The sequence below is a fragment of the Vombatus ursinus genome, unplaced genomic scaffold (genome assembly GCF_900497805.2).
Source record: "Vombatus ursinus unplaced genomic scaffold, bare-nosed wombat genome assembly UNPS02014812.1, whole genome shotgun sequence".
NCBI lineage: Eukaryota > Metazoa > Chordata > Mammalia > Diprotodontia > Vombatidae > Vombatus > Vombatus ursinus.
Genome location: NW_020954590.1, coordinates 13,590,843 through 13,605,377, shown reverse-complemented (window position 1 = coordinate 13,605,377; position 14,535 = coordinate 13,590,843). Strand labels below are relative to the sequence as shown.

General features: G+C 35.1%; 1 protein-coding gene across 1 annotated transcript in view; it reads left to right on the top strand.

The window, feature by feature from the left end:
* Positions 1 to 14,535, top strand: part of LOC114054294 (carboxypeptidase A6-like) — a 328,051-nt gene that overhangs the window by 270,395 nt on the left and 43,121 nt on the right. The window contains exons 7-8 of the mRNA XM_027877497.1: positions 11,717 to 11,827; positions 12,211 to 12,301. Of these exons, the coding sequence (XP_027733298.1) occupies positions 11,717 to 11,827; positions 12,211 to 12,301 (202 nt within the window). The remainder of the gene's footprint in view (positions 1 to 11,716; positions 11,828 to 12,210; positions 12,302 to 14,535) is intronic.

Genomic DNA, 14,535 nt, shown 5'->3' with positions numbered 1-14,535 from the left:
TGATTTCTGATGATCTACCTTCAAACTGGAATATGTTGCTGTTGTTGTTGCTGTTGTCTAGTCGTTTCAATCTTGTCTAATTCTTTGTGACCCTATTTGGGGTTTTCTTGGCAAAGGTACTGGATTGGTTTGTCATTTCCTTCTCCAGCTCATTTTACAGATGAAGAAACGGAGGCAAACAGAGTTAAGTGACTTGCTCAAGGTCACACAGTTAGTAAGTTTCCAAGGCCAGATTTGAACTCAGGAAAATGGGTCTTCCTGACTCTAGGTCCATCACTTTATCTACCACACCACCTACCTGCATACAGGAATATAGCTTAGGGAATCCACCTGAGTAGCCAGTAACCATGTTCATTAGACTCTGGCCCTCAAAAATAAGACACTTAAAATGAACCTTTTGCAAAAGATAGACTTCATAAGGGACCTACTGTAAGAGCCCTTTCTTAGCTCATGCCTTAGGTCTGATTTTAATGTGTCAGTTTATGGAGAAAAGAATAGGACATGGAGTAAAAAACTATGTTCAAGGTTTGACTCAGACTCTTACAAATCATGTGACCTTGCATATGTCATTTAACCTCACTTAGTCTCAATTTCCTCATTTGTAAAAATGGAACTAATATTTACACAATCTACCAACTAGGGACAATAGTGAATAGAAAACTAATTGTAATATATACGTAGAGCAGCAGATAGATAGCTGGACAATGAGACAGGAAGACCTGAATTTGAATTCCACTTAGACGTTTATTAGCTGTGTGATTCCAGGCAAGTCAATTAACCTTTCTATGCCTCAGTTTATCTCTAAAATGAAAGGATTGGACTTAATGACTTCTAAAGTCTCCTATGATATGTCCAGAATTGGTATACCAAAGAGATAATATAAGCAGAGCCCTTTCCAACCACAGTTTTACATAAATGTGACTTGTCACTGTTAAATACCTGAGAGAAATGTTAGTTTATAAGAATAAGATTTACTTTCCATACACCCTAGATATCTTAAGACATAATGCCAGCTACTCTGCTATTGTCTTCTTTCCCCATCTAGAAGAGCACCGTTCAGACCAGAAATGAGACTTTTTTCCTCCATTTAGAATCCTTCCCTGGACCTTCATTGGCCAGTTAGGAAGTACAAAGCTGCATACTTGACTATACCTACTTGGTCCCAAACCATGTTTCATATCCATCTACCCCAGACATATTAGAACATCGTGCCACCCATTCTGTTGCTATATGTACCCTCCTATCCACAGGGTCCCTCCTATCCACCTCTCAGCCTATCACCCCCAATCTGGGGTGGGGAGGAGGAGGGAGAGAGAAACATTTAAGTACCTAATATGAGTCAAGAACTCACTGAGTATACAAAGATAAAGTAAGACAGTCCCTGCCTTCTAGAAGCTTACTTTCTAATAGGGAAAGACAACACCCAAGGAAGAGTAATAAAAACCAATGCAATGCCACACTATTGCTTCTGCAAAGATCACGACCATTGACTGCCCTATGACTTTACTCATCTTTACTCTGACTCCCTAGAAAAACTCCCTTCCCCTAGATACCACTTATCCTATGTGTCTTCTCTTACTAGAACATAATATTAAGGGCAGGAAGTGTCTTATTTTTTGTCCTCATATATCTAGCACCTAATATAATGTCTGATAATATCAGAGGAAGTGCTTAATAATTTCTCGTTTATTCATTATTGTTCCACCAGCCCTGTCCTTCTTCTGTTCTATTCAGAATAGAGAGCAAAGAGCCCCTTTATCTTCACTCTTGTCATCTGTGTTACTTACATGGATATTTGGAGTTACCGGGTTTTTTCCCTGGTTCTTGGTTTCCCTGTCATATGTGTGATATACTGAAAGTAGGGATTTCATCTGAAATAGAAAATTTCTAGTTCTTCTGTTCTCCCTTTCATACAAGATTCCCCGTGGCTCTTTCCATGGTATTGTCAAGTGATTATTTTGCTATCATTTAATATTCATTGAGCTTTTCACAGGGTGATAAACATCCTTACAGATTGAGATCTAGCCCTCTATTCCCTTAGAAATTCTTCTCCCACCTGTCCCAAAGTAGTTTTCCTTGTACTGAATTTTAAATCCTCTCCTTGGTATGTATAAGCCTGAATACTCTCAAAAGCATACCATTAGTGTCCTAAATAATTTCACAAATGCTGACTATTGTTGCCCTTGATATTTGTGTCTCTTCTTATGGTTGTCACTAGAACATGTTTCTTTCCTCTAGTGTGCCCTCCAGTGAACACTACAGCATTATCTTCTTAGCCCCTTAGATCATATTCAGTGGGTTTGTTGAGGGAGAGAAGGAACATAGGATTGGGGGAGGGGAAGCCTTTCCAAAGCTGCCCTTTCAAAGGGCTGCATCTCTGTTCTCAAAACTGCTTTTAGATGACATTTAGCTTCTTTGCATATCAACATTACATGCCCCAATATTCCAGAATCTGACCTTGACTGTAAGGTAGTAATTTCAAGAATGATGAGAAAAGTGAAGATATTTTGTCTTTATCTAACTCCACAGACTTCTACAGATAAAAATTCACAGCCTGAATTCCATACTGTTCTTCCATTTTTAACAAAGGATTACTTAAAGAATGTTATTTTTTCTCTTTAACGTGTTTTCCATTATAAGTATGTAGTAGTAAATAGAAGTCTGGGCTTGGAATCAAGAAGGCTTAGGTCCAAATCCTACCTCTCACCCTCACTGATCCTGGGCAAGGTGCTTAATGTCTTTGTGCCTCAGGCAACATCTAAAATATAGCAACCAGCGTATGAATTAGTAGATATCTACTTTAGTGCAGAAAGTTCCTGTACCAGTAGTTTCTCATGCTGACGAAATGACAGGTCTTTTGCATATTCACAAATGTTTTCCACTAGGTTATTAGGAAACCAAGATAGACTTAGAACATGGCATTTATTATGTTTTTTTTCCTTTGTATATGTTACTTAACATGTAAACATATTAACATATAAACATATAAACAATTAAACCCACCTCAATCCCTGAAGACTTACCAAGTAGCTAACCCAAAACAATACTCAGAATCTATAATACCCCTTAGCTTAAAATATCAACATTTTCAGGTGAAATAAAATTTTATTTTTATTAAATATTTTATTTTTTCCAATTACATGTAAAAATCACTTTTAACATTCACTTTTTTTAAATTTTGAGTTCCAAATTTTCCCCCTCCCTCTCTACCCTCCTCATTGAGAAGGCAGGCAATTTGATATGGGTTATACATGTGCACTCATGCAAAGCTTATTTCTGTATTAGTCATTTTAAAGAAAACAGACAAAAAATAAACCAAAAAAAAAAAAAATAAAGTAAGCAAGAGTTTGCTTTGTTCTGCATTCCTAATCCATCAGTTCTTTCTCTGGAGGTAGATAGCATTCTTCATCATAAGTCTTTTGAGATTGTCTTGGAGCTTTGTATTTCTGAGAATACTTAAGTCATTTACAATATTGCTCTTACTGTGTACAATGTTCTTCTCCTTCTGCTCACTTCACTTTGCATCAGTTCGTGTAAGTTTTTCCAGGTATCTCTGAAAGGATCCTGCTCATCATTTCTTATAGCACAATAGTATTCCATTAAAATCCTGTACCACAACTTGTTTAGCCATTCACCAACTGATGAGCATCCCCTCAATTTCCAATTCTTTGCCACCACATATTTTTGAACATATGGATCCTTTACCTTTTCTTTTTTTTATTTCTTTGGTAACAAACCTAGTAGTGGTATTACTGTCAAAGGGTATGCACAATTGTATAATTCTTTGGGCATAGTTACAAAGTGCTCTCCAGAATAGTTAAATCAGTTCACAACTCCACCAACAATACATTAGTGTCCCAATTTTCCCAAATCCCCTCCAACATTTGTCATTTTCCTTTTCTGTCATGTTAACCAATCTGTTAGGTGTGAGGTGGTACCTCAAAGTTGTCTTATTTTGCATTTCCAAAATCAATAGTGCTTTAGAATATTTTTATATTTCTTCATTTGAAAACTGCCTTTTTGTAACCTATGACCATTTATCAATTGGGGAATGACTCATATTCTTATAAATTTAACTGAGTTCTCTATGTTTGAGAAATGAGGCCTTCATTAGACACTTGCAGCCAAGAATTTTTCCCAGTTTTCTGCTTTCCTTTTAATCTTAGATGCATTGATTTTGTTTATGCAAAAACTTTTAAATTTAATATAATCAGAATTATCGATTTTACATCCTGTGATGCTCTCTCTCTTGTTTGGTCATAAATTTTTTCCTTATCTGTAGATCTGACAGGTAAACTATTCCATGCTCCCCTCATTTGCTTATGGTATCATCCTTCATGTTAAATCATGTACCCATTTTGATCTTATCTTGGTATATGGTGTGAGATGTTGGTCTATACCTAGTTTCTGCCAAACTGCCTTCCAATTATCCCAGAAGTTTTAGTCAATAATGAGTTCTTGTCCCAAAAGCTAGAATCTTTGCATTTATCAAACACTAGATTACTACAGTCATTACCTACTGTGTATTATGTACCCAATCTATTCCACTGATCTACCTCTCTATCTCTTAACCAGTACCAGATTATTCTGATGATTACTGCTTTGTAAGACAGTCTGAGATATGATATGGCTAGGCCACCTTCCTTTACATTTTTTAAAATTAATTGCCTTGATATTCTTGATCTTTGTTCTTCCAGATAAATTTTGTTATTGTTTTTTTTCTAGCTCTACAAATTTTTGATAGTTTGATTAGTATGGCACTGTATAAGTAAATTACTTTAGGTATAATTATCATTTTTATCATATTGGCTCATATTGACCCATAAGCAATTAATATTTTTCAAATTCAGGTCTGAATTTGTGTAAAAATTATTGTGTAATTGTGTTCCTGGGTTTGTCTTGGCAGGCAGACCGCCAAGTAGTTTATATTGTGTACAGTTATTTTAAATGGAATTTCTCTTTTTGTGTCTTGCTCTTGGACTTTGTTGGCAATATATGGAAATGCTGATGGTTTATGTGGGTTTATTTTCTATCCTGCAAGTTTACTGAAGTTGTTAATTATTTCACCTAGTTTTTTAGTTGATTCTTTAGGATTCTCTAAGTATACCATCATCTGCAAAGTTTTGTGTCCTCATTGTCTATTCTAAGTCCTTCAATTTCTTTTTCTTCTCTATTACTAAAGCTAGCATTTCTAGTACAATATTGAATCATACTGATGACAATGGGCATCCTTGCTTCACCTCTGATCTTATTGGAAAGACTTTTAGCTTAACCTCCTTACAGATAATGCTTGCTGATGATTTTAGATACATACTATTATCATTTTAAGGAAAGTTCCATTTATTCCTACATTTTCTAGTGTTTTTAATAGGAATAAGTGTTGTATTTTGTCAAAAGCTTTTTCATCTGTTGAGATAATAAGGATTTTTGTTGGTTTTGTTATTTATATGGTCAATTATGCTGATAGTTTTCCTAAACTTGAACCAGCCCTGTGTTCCTGGTATAAATCCCACCTGGTCATAGTATATGATCTTTGTGACATATTGCTGTAATGTCTTTGCTAGTGTTTTATTTAAAAGTTTTGCATCAATATGCATTAAATAAATTGGTCTATAGTTTTCTTTCTCTGTTTTCACTCTTCTTGGTTTAGGTATCAGCATCATATTTGTGTCATAAAAGGAATTTGGTAAGACTCTTTCTTTGCCTATTTTTCCAAATGGTTTATATAGTGTGGAATTAATTGTTCTTTACATGTTTAATAGAATCCAATTGTGAATCCATCTGGTCCTGGGGATTTTTTCTCAGGGAGTTCATTGCTGGCTTATTCAATTTCTTTTTCTAAAATGGGATTATTTAAATATTCAATTCCCTCTTCTATTAATCTGGGCAATTCATATTTTTGTAAATATTCATCCATTTTACTTAGATTGCCAGGTTTATTGGCATATAATTTGACAAATGGCTCCATATAATTGCTTTAATTTCCTCTTCATTTTTGAAGTTGGTAAGTTGGTTTTTCTTCTTACTGTTTTTTTAATCAAATTAACCAATGGTTTGTTTATTTTGTTCTTTTTTCCCATAAAACTGGCTTTTAGTTTTATTTATTAGCTCAATGGCTTTTTTACTTTCAATCTTATTAATCTATCCTCTGGTTTTCAGGATTTTTAATTTGATGTTTAACTGGGAATTTTTAATTTATTCTTTTTCTAGTTTTTTTAGTTGCATGCCCAATTCGTTGATCTATTCTTTTTCTATGTTATTGATGTAAGCATTTAAAGATATAAATTTTCCCCTAAATATTGCTTTGGCTGCATCCCAAAAATTTTGGCATGTTGACTCATTGTTGTTATTCTCTTTAATGAAATTATTGATTGTTTAAACAATTAATTGATTATTGATTGATTATACAATCAATAATTTCATTAAAGAGAATGACAATATGATTTGTTCTTTGACCCACTCCTTCTTTAGGATTAGATTATTTAATTCCCAATTAATTTTTAATTTATCTTTCCATAGTCCTTTGTTGAATTTAATTTTTATTGCATTATGATCTAAAATGGATACACAATTTTTCTGCACTTGTATGCTTCAATACATGGTCAATTTTTGTGTAGGTGCCATATACCTCTGAGAAAAAGGTATATTCCTTAATATTCCTCTTCAATTTTTCTCCATTGGTCTATCATACCTAACTTTTCTAAAATTCTATTCATCTTTTTAACTTCTTTCTTGTTTATTTTTTTGTTAGCTTTATCTAGTTCTGAGAGAAGAAAGTTGAGATCCCCAACTGGTATAGTTTTACTGTCTATTTCCTCCTAAAACTCGTTTTACTTTTCCTTTAAGATTTGATTTAGTATTGATATTACTTCATTGTCTATGGTACCTTTTAGTAAGATATAGATTCCTTGTTTATCTCTTTTAATTAGATCTATTTTTGCTTTTGTTTTGTCTGAAATCATGATTGCTACCCTTGCTTTTTTTTGCTTTAACTGAAGCATAATAGATTTTACTCTAGCCCCTTACCTTTATTCTACATGTCTCTTACAAGTGTGTTTCTCATAAACATATTGTAACATTTTGGTTTTTAATCCACTCTGCTCTCCATTTCCATTTTATGAGTGAGTTCATCCCATTCACATTCACAGTTATGATTACTGTGTATTTCCCTCCATCCTATTTTTCTCCTGTTTATCTCTCTCTCTCTCTCTCTCTCTCTCCTTTTACCCTGGCCCTCTTTAAAAGTGTTTTGCTTCTGATCACTGCTTCCCCCAATCCCCCCTCCTTTCTATCAGCCCAACATCTTCTCTTATCTCCCTCCCCTCCTACTTCTCTGTAGGGTAACATAGATTTCTATACCCAATTGAGTGTGTATGTTATTTCCTCTTTTAGCCAATTGTAATGAGAATGAGGTTCAAGCATTACCTGCCACCACTACCCCATCTTCTCCTCTATAAAAGCTCTTTTGTGCCTCTTTTATGTGAGATAATTTACCCCATTCTACTTCTTCTTTCTCCCTTCTCCCAATGAATTCCTCTTTCTCACCCCTTAATTTTTTATATCATCTGATCATAGCTAACTCACACCTGTGCCCTCTGTCTTTTCATATCTATGTATCTATCTATATCTATATCTATCCTATCAATATATATCTATATCTATATCTATATCTATATCTATATCTATTCCTTCTAACTGTTCCAATAATGATTAAGTTCTTAGGAGTTTCAAGTGTCATCTTCCTATCTAATAATATAAACAGTTTAACCTTGTTGAATCCTTTATGGTTTCTCTTTCCTGTTTACCTTTTTATGCTTCTCTTGAGTCTTGTACTTAAGAATTAAATTTTCCACTCAGCTTTGGTCTTTTCATCAGGAATGATTGAAAGTCCTCTATTTCACTAAATATCCATTTTTCCCTGAAGGATTATATTCAGTTTTACTGGGTAGGTGATTTTTTGTTGTAATCCTAGCTCTCTTGCCCTCCAGAATACCATATTCCAAGTACTCCCATCCTTTAATGTAGAAGCTGCTAAATCCTGTAGTATCCTGACTGTGCACCCCACTCTCACTCCAGTGAGACCTTTCCTATTGTCCCTCTAAGTTGTCTTTGGCTAGAAAATTGTTCTACCCTACTCTTTTGTTGGTTCTGTCAATCCAGAATTTGTTTTGAGTTGTTATTTTAAAGTTGTTTGGAGAGAAATTTGAGAGAGCTCAGGCCTTTACTCCACCATCTTGGTCTATCCCTGAAATAAAATTTTGAAACAAATTGATAAAATAAGGTGAGTGCAGTTCCTTGTGACTGCCATACTGAGGCATGTAATGAATGCATTGTTTTACAGTGACCCTCAAGCCACTAGAACTTAAGATTTCCATGCAAGAAATCACCCATGATTGAAACTTACAAACAGGTATACTTTAATTCCTCATCATCTCTTCTTACACATATACATGTACAGTATGTGTATTGAGTACTAAAAGGTGTCTTCTACTTCAGAAGGGAAATGCTTCTAAGGTTCTTTATTATATCCAAGAATAAAAGCAAACAAAAACCTATAGCACTTTATTTTCATCTAGCCAGAATCCACACATAAATATCATCTTTGAAAGATGAAGCATATTTTTAATTAAAGATATGCAAACAAGGCACTCACACCAGTGCCCTTTGCTATGCATTCCAGTATCACTATCACCCACCCTCATTAGAACTTGCTTCCTTTCTCTAACCTAAATCAGCTGGAAGAAACCTTAGAGATTATCCTTCATGCTATAGTTTTTAAGTTCATTTTTCCTATTTTGTTTTCATAGAAAGAAAGAAAAGCTAGAATACTTCCAAACTGATAAAAATAAGTTTAGTATATAATATAGTTATGTTTATACCATACATTGGACATAGGGTGGATTCATTCCAGTCCTGGTAAGAATGGAAGATCATATAGTGAACTGATGCATACCCCCACTAACTAATCCTCTAGAAACAAAGTTTATTTATGGCAAAGTTAATATTTTTGTCATAATGGGTGAAGGCCCAACAGCAGGCCAAATATAAATATTAAGAGGAAAGGAATAAGCGTTTATATAGGATCCACTATGCTAAGCCCTTTTTACATTTTATCCTCACAACAACCCTAGAAAGTAGATGCTATTATTATCCCCATTTTACAGAATGGATTTGAACTTAGGTCTTCCTGACTCCAAGCCCAATTCTATATACACTGAACCACTACTTGCTGTCCTGCTCTATCCCCATTAGAACATTTTCCCTTTTCAAGGCTCCATAGAGGATTGATGCTCAATCATTAACAAACAAACAAAAAAGCAAATACCAAGGTTTATACAATTGCCCAATGCTATATTATTTGAAGTTATATCCTATTATGAAAATCAGATAGGAGACCAGAGGAACCCAGACTGACCCAAAGGATTAAGTATGTAAAAACCTGTAAAATTTGGGGTTGTCAGCCAATAGCTGCAGAGCCACATAGGGTTCTTCAAGTATATAAATGAAGCTCTTAGTCCAAATTAATGACTGTACCTGTGTGTTGACTCATCTTATTAATGCCAAAATGAATTTAGCATTTCAAATAATGACTCACCAGCCTTACAGAGAAATAGTCGACCCCATACAAGAAAGATTGATTAGATATATTCCCATAAATGATGCAATATGTAATACACATTTACTTATATATTATTCTTATTACTTACCTTTAAAACACCATTATTTAGATCTTTATTGTATTAATTTGCACAAATTAAATCAAGCATAACAAATAAATAAATACAAATGAAGTTGTAATAAAATATATCTGTGGCATCAAATGACATATCACACATATATTAATGCAGTTCTTATGAGTTATATTCTAAGAATCTTCAAAGGATCTGTGACTCATCAGCGTGGGAGTTCCTTCCACCAGTGAAGATCACAATCCCTCTGTACCTTCTCAACCTGTTCATTTCTTACCCATTGTCATTAACAAAGCCTCTAAAGACTATTCAACATATGGTAGGCTTTCTCTTGGATCATTAATAATTCATAGATAGAAGTCCAACACTTGTGCAATTCACTTGTTATCTCTAGCCTTCACTAGATAACCTCCTCACCCATTTTTCTAGTCTTCCTTAATGATGTATTTTCATTCATTTCTTGGGCGCAAGCTATTATGCTGCAGCCTACTTCTATCCACTATGCATCTTTCAACTGCCCAATACATCAGTGGCAATTTCAATTCTTCTGAGATCTTTGTCACAGAATCACAGAATTGCAAGGGATCTCAGAGGTCATCTCATCCAACCTATACCCAAACAGAAATCTCCCTCGACAATATCTCTGACAAAGGATTCATTTGGAAGCACAAAAGGTCTAGAAACTCAAGAGAAATCCTGAAATAAAGTAGGAGAAAGGAGAAGTAATACTTCTAACTATCAAATTATATTATAAAGTATTAGTTATAAAAACTATTTAGTGCTGGCTATATAAATGGCTTCCTCTCCTCCTCTCCCACTTCATCATCCTATCTCTCTCTCTCTCTCCCTCTCTTTTTCCTTCTCCCTCCCTCCCTCAATAACTTTAAAGCCCAGAATTCTCCATTGAGTCAATAAATTAGAGGTATAAACTAAGTGTGAACAAAGCCTAACTATCTTTTTTGAATCCAAACAAATGCATTTTAAATAAGTGTATTAAAAATCTTTCCTCAATTAGGAGTCCTTTAACACTATTGCTTGAAGTGAAATGAGGCCATACAGGAATTCTATTCAGATTGGCAGAAAAAACTCACCCAGCCCTGTCAGTTTAGTATAAAATAGCACTCCAATTCAGAACCCAGGGATTCGAGCATCTGACTGGAGAGGACAGAGGGCCATTCCAGCCAAAGACTGAGAGGGAAACAGAGAAGAGAATTGAAGAGAGAGAAAAAGTATTGGCAAGCAAGGAAAGAGTCAGAACCTTATGAGCTAAACCGAAAAGAATTGTTAGCATAGGGACAACAGGCAAAAGAAAAGAGGGAGGAAGAAAAGAACTGAACTGCAGCTGAGAAGGGAGAGATGGAGAAGGGCTATCAAGGCAACTCATCGTAGAAAACTCAGGCCAAAGTCACCAGCTGTACCCACCCTCAACAACTGAAGAAAGTTCCAAGAAAAGTTCTGATCTTTCCTCAGCTTCCCCTCCCAGGGCTTGTTTTATTAATAGACACTATAATATACTCTGCTGCTTTTTCACCTCAATGTTTCCAATAACCTGAATTTTGCTTCAACCACAAATAGGCCAGTTATTAGATAGTTAGCAATAAATAGAAATGTAAATTAAAGCAAAGAGCCAAACCTCTGCCTAAATGTTAGGCATTTCCTAATTGGGAGCACAGAGCAATTGAGATTGTATTTCTAACTTTTCATTTAATATAAATCCCCTAAAGCAGCAGATGAAGAAAACATGTGGACCTAAAGGTACATTATGTTGCCGTTAGGAATCAAGGAAGCTAATTATTTTAACAGGGTGTGGTTGATTACATTTTCAGAGACAAAGGATTAGATATATTAACAAATATATCTGGTGTAGTCACCTCCACCCTCCTCAGTGCCACCTGTACCCACCAATCTTGTGGTTGTATTTCTTCGGAATGTATTAGACTTCTCCCCATTTAATTTCTTATAATATCTTTTTTTAGTTATCATCCAGACATGTCTTTTGTAAAAGAAATTCATTCTTTGTCTTTTAGGCTCTACAGACGTATCGGAGTGATCCTGCCATGAAGAAAATGTTAAATCACCTCTATTTCTACATCATGCCTGTTTTTAATGTTGATGGATACCATTTTAGCTGGACCAATGTAAGCCATTTTGTCTTTCCACTGGACATTGGATAAATCATAGGACATAGAATATTAGAGTTGGAAGGACCTTTAGAAATTTAGTCCAACTCCCTGAAAGAGAAGGCGAAGAAAGGCAAAGTGACTTGTCCAGAGTCGCACAGGTAGTGTGAGAGAGCCAAGACTAGAACCTCCATCTCTTGATTATTACTCCAATGTTCTCTCCATTAACTGCCCCACTGCCTCCTTTCTTAAATGCTCAAAAAGAAAATCATGCATAATTAATTGAAATTAATTATGAAATTAACTGAGCAGTTGATCTACTGTTGTACAACAATACCGTAGTACTGTTGACTAAACTGTAGATTTTCTTTTTCTTCATCTATTTTCTTAATTGAGGTTAGGATCGATTTTGGAGGAAAACAAGGTCAAGAAACTCAAGGTTCCGTTGCCGTGGAGTGGATGCTAATCGTAATTGGAAGGTGAACTGGTGTGGTAAGTTGGGAAATAATTGGAAATTGGATCACAAGGTGCCCATAGGTTTCGCACTTCAGAGTGACGAGCCCATTAGCAATCCAGCAGGAGCCTCTGCTGCTTTTCTAGTCTACGCAAGACTGACATAGAAAAGCACAGACATGGGGTCCCTGTCATGATTCTCAAAGGAAATAAAGATAGATATATATGTGTGTGTGTTATGTATTTTAGGACCAAGAATTTAAGTCTGTCAGCCAAATTCTGAAAATTGATCATTTAAACACAGACATAAAAGGTGGGAGGAATGATGTTATATGTGTCATAGAAATAACCAGAGCAGGAACTAATTTGTGATTTAAATCTGGTTGAGTAATTTTATCATCCTTACCCCAACCATGTTTACACTGCCATGCTGATGAAAGCTGCCAAACCTTTCTTTCTAGTTATAATCAACCAGTCAGTCAGGGCATATTTATTAACAATTTTATTCTTTGTCTCCATTTCTAATGCAACCCTTACTTCTATTAATAAGGAAATAGCTTTCTGGCTTCCCATTATGCTTTGATGGGCCCGTAGTCTCAATCACATGGAGACCCTTTCTACCAATGTAGATCACAACCAGTCTAACTTTTATAAAAAAAAAAAAAAGACTTAAAAAAATAACTTTTAAACTGAGATAGAAAATGTGTGGGAAAGAACAACCAGATATACATGTCTTAAAGTTAGGAAAATCAAATACATAAAAAAGTAAATAAAACCTTATGAGTAGTATGATATTTGAGGCCAGAAGGGAAGCAAGGAGATTTTTGCTTTTCAGAACTATTTATACTTTCAGAACTATTCCTGACCACATATAAGCCACTTATTCCAAAAGCCAACCCAATTTTAGGTGAGGAGAAAATACAAATTAGTTAATAGTTGAAAGAGACAATCTAGGATTTTTGTAAAGTATTAATAAGGAAACAGCCTTCTCGTTTCTTCCACCAGTGCAGATTACAACCTCTCCATACCTTCCCACTCTTTGGCAGTTTCATGACGTCTTTCTATAAAGTCATTAATGAAACTCTACTGCATGTGCCAAAGACTGTCCTTTGTTGGGGGGGGGGGGAGAAGGGAGTTATTATGTTTGTTTTTTAATATCATATGGATTCAAATGTAGTCCTTGAACTGTCCATATGTTATCCTTTACTCTGATTACATGACTGACCTACCACCTCCTCTGGTCTTAGATGTCTCTGATTTATATGGCACTATGAAGCACTACATAAATATGAGTTATTACTACTAATAATCCATGTCCTCAAGAACTTCAGAGAACTAAAGCAGAAACTGTGGCTATCTTAATGTCTTATTTTTTATGGTACATTCAGGAAGCATGTCTTCGATGTATTATTATTACTAATATAATAACTCCCATTTATATAACAGTTTGCATTTTACAAAGAACTTTTCTCACAATCCTTTGAGACAAGTAGTACAAGTTTTATCATCTCCAGTTTGCAATCATCAGTTCAATTCAACTTCCAGCATTTATTAGGTGCCTACACTGTGCAAGGAACTATAGTGGATGCTGGAAATATAAAGACAAAAATAAAATCCCAGCTCTCCAGAAGCTCACATTTTATGGAGGGAATTGCCCATAATCCCTTATCTGATAATTGTCAGAGCAAGGACTTGAGGCCAAGACCAGTGCTCTTTTCCTGACACCATTCTGCCATTCACAATATTATTCTCCTGTGCTATTGGCTATATTCAGGGTTTTTGTCAGACATTTTTTAACTTCTTGATTCTAATAAAACCTTGAGAATGGTAAAGAATCTTGCAAACATTGGATTTCCAAAATTATACATGGCCTGGTGACCTGAGAAGATTGTTATTCAGTCATTTTTCAGTTGTGAATGATTCTTCATGATCCTATTTGGAGTTTTCTTGGCAGATACCAAAGCAGTTAGTCATTTCCTTCTCCAGCTCATTTTACAGATGAGGAAACTGAGACAAACAGGGACAAGTGACTTGCCCAGGGTCACACAGCTAGTAAGTGTCTGAGGCCAGATTTGAATGCATGAAGATGAGTTTTCCTGACTCTGAGCATAGCAATTCTATCTACTGCACCACCTAGCGATGTCAAGAGGATGGTGTTACCCAACTGAAATAAATGAGAAAGACTAGCTTCAGTTTGAACCTAAATCCTCTTGTGGAAAACAGATTTGATTCCATAACATTCAGACCATAATATTCCACACACTAATTTGAAA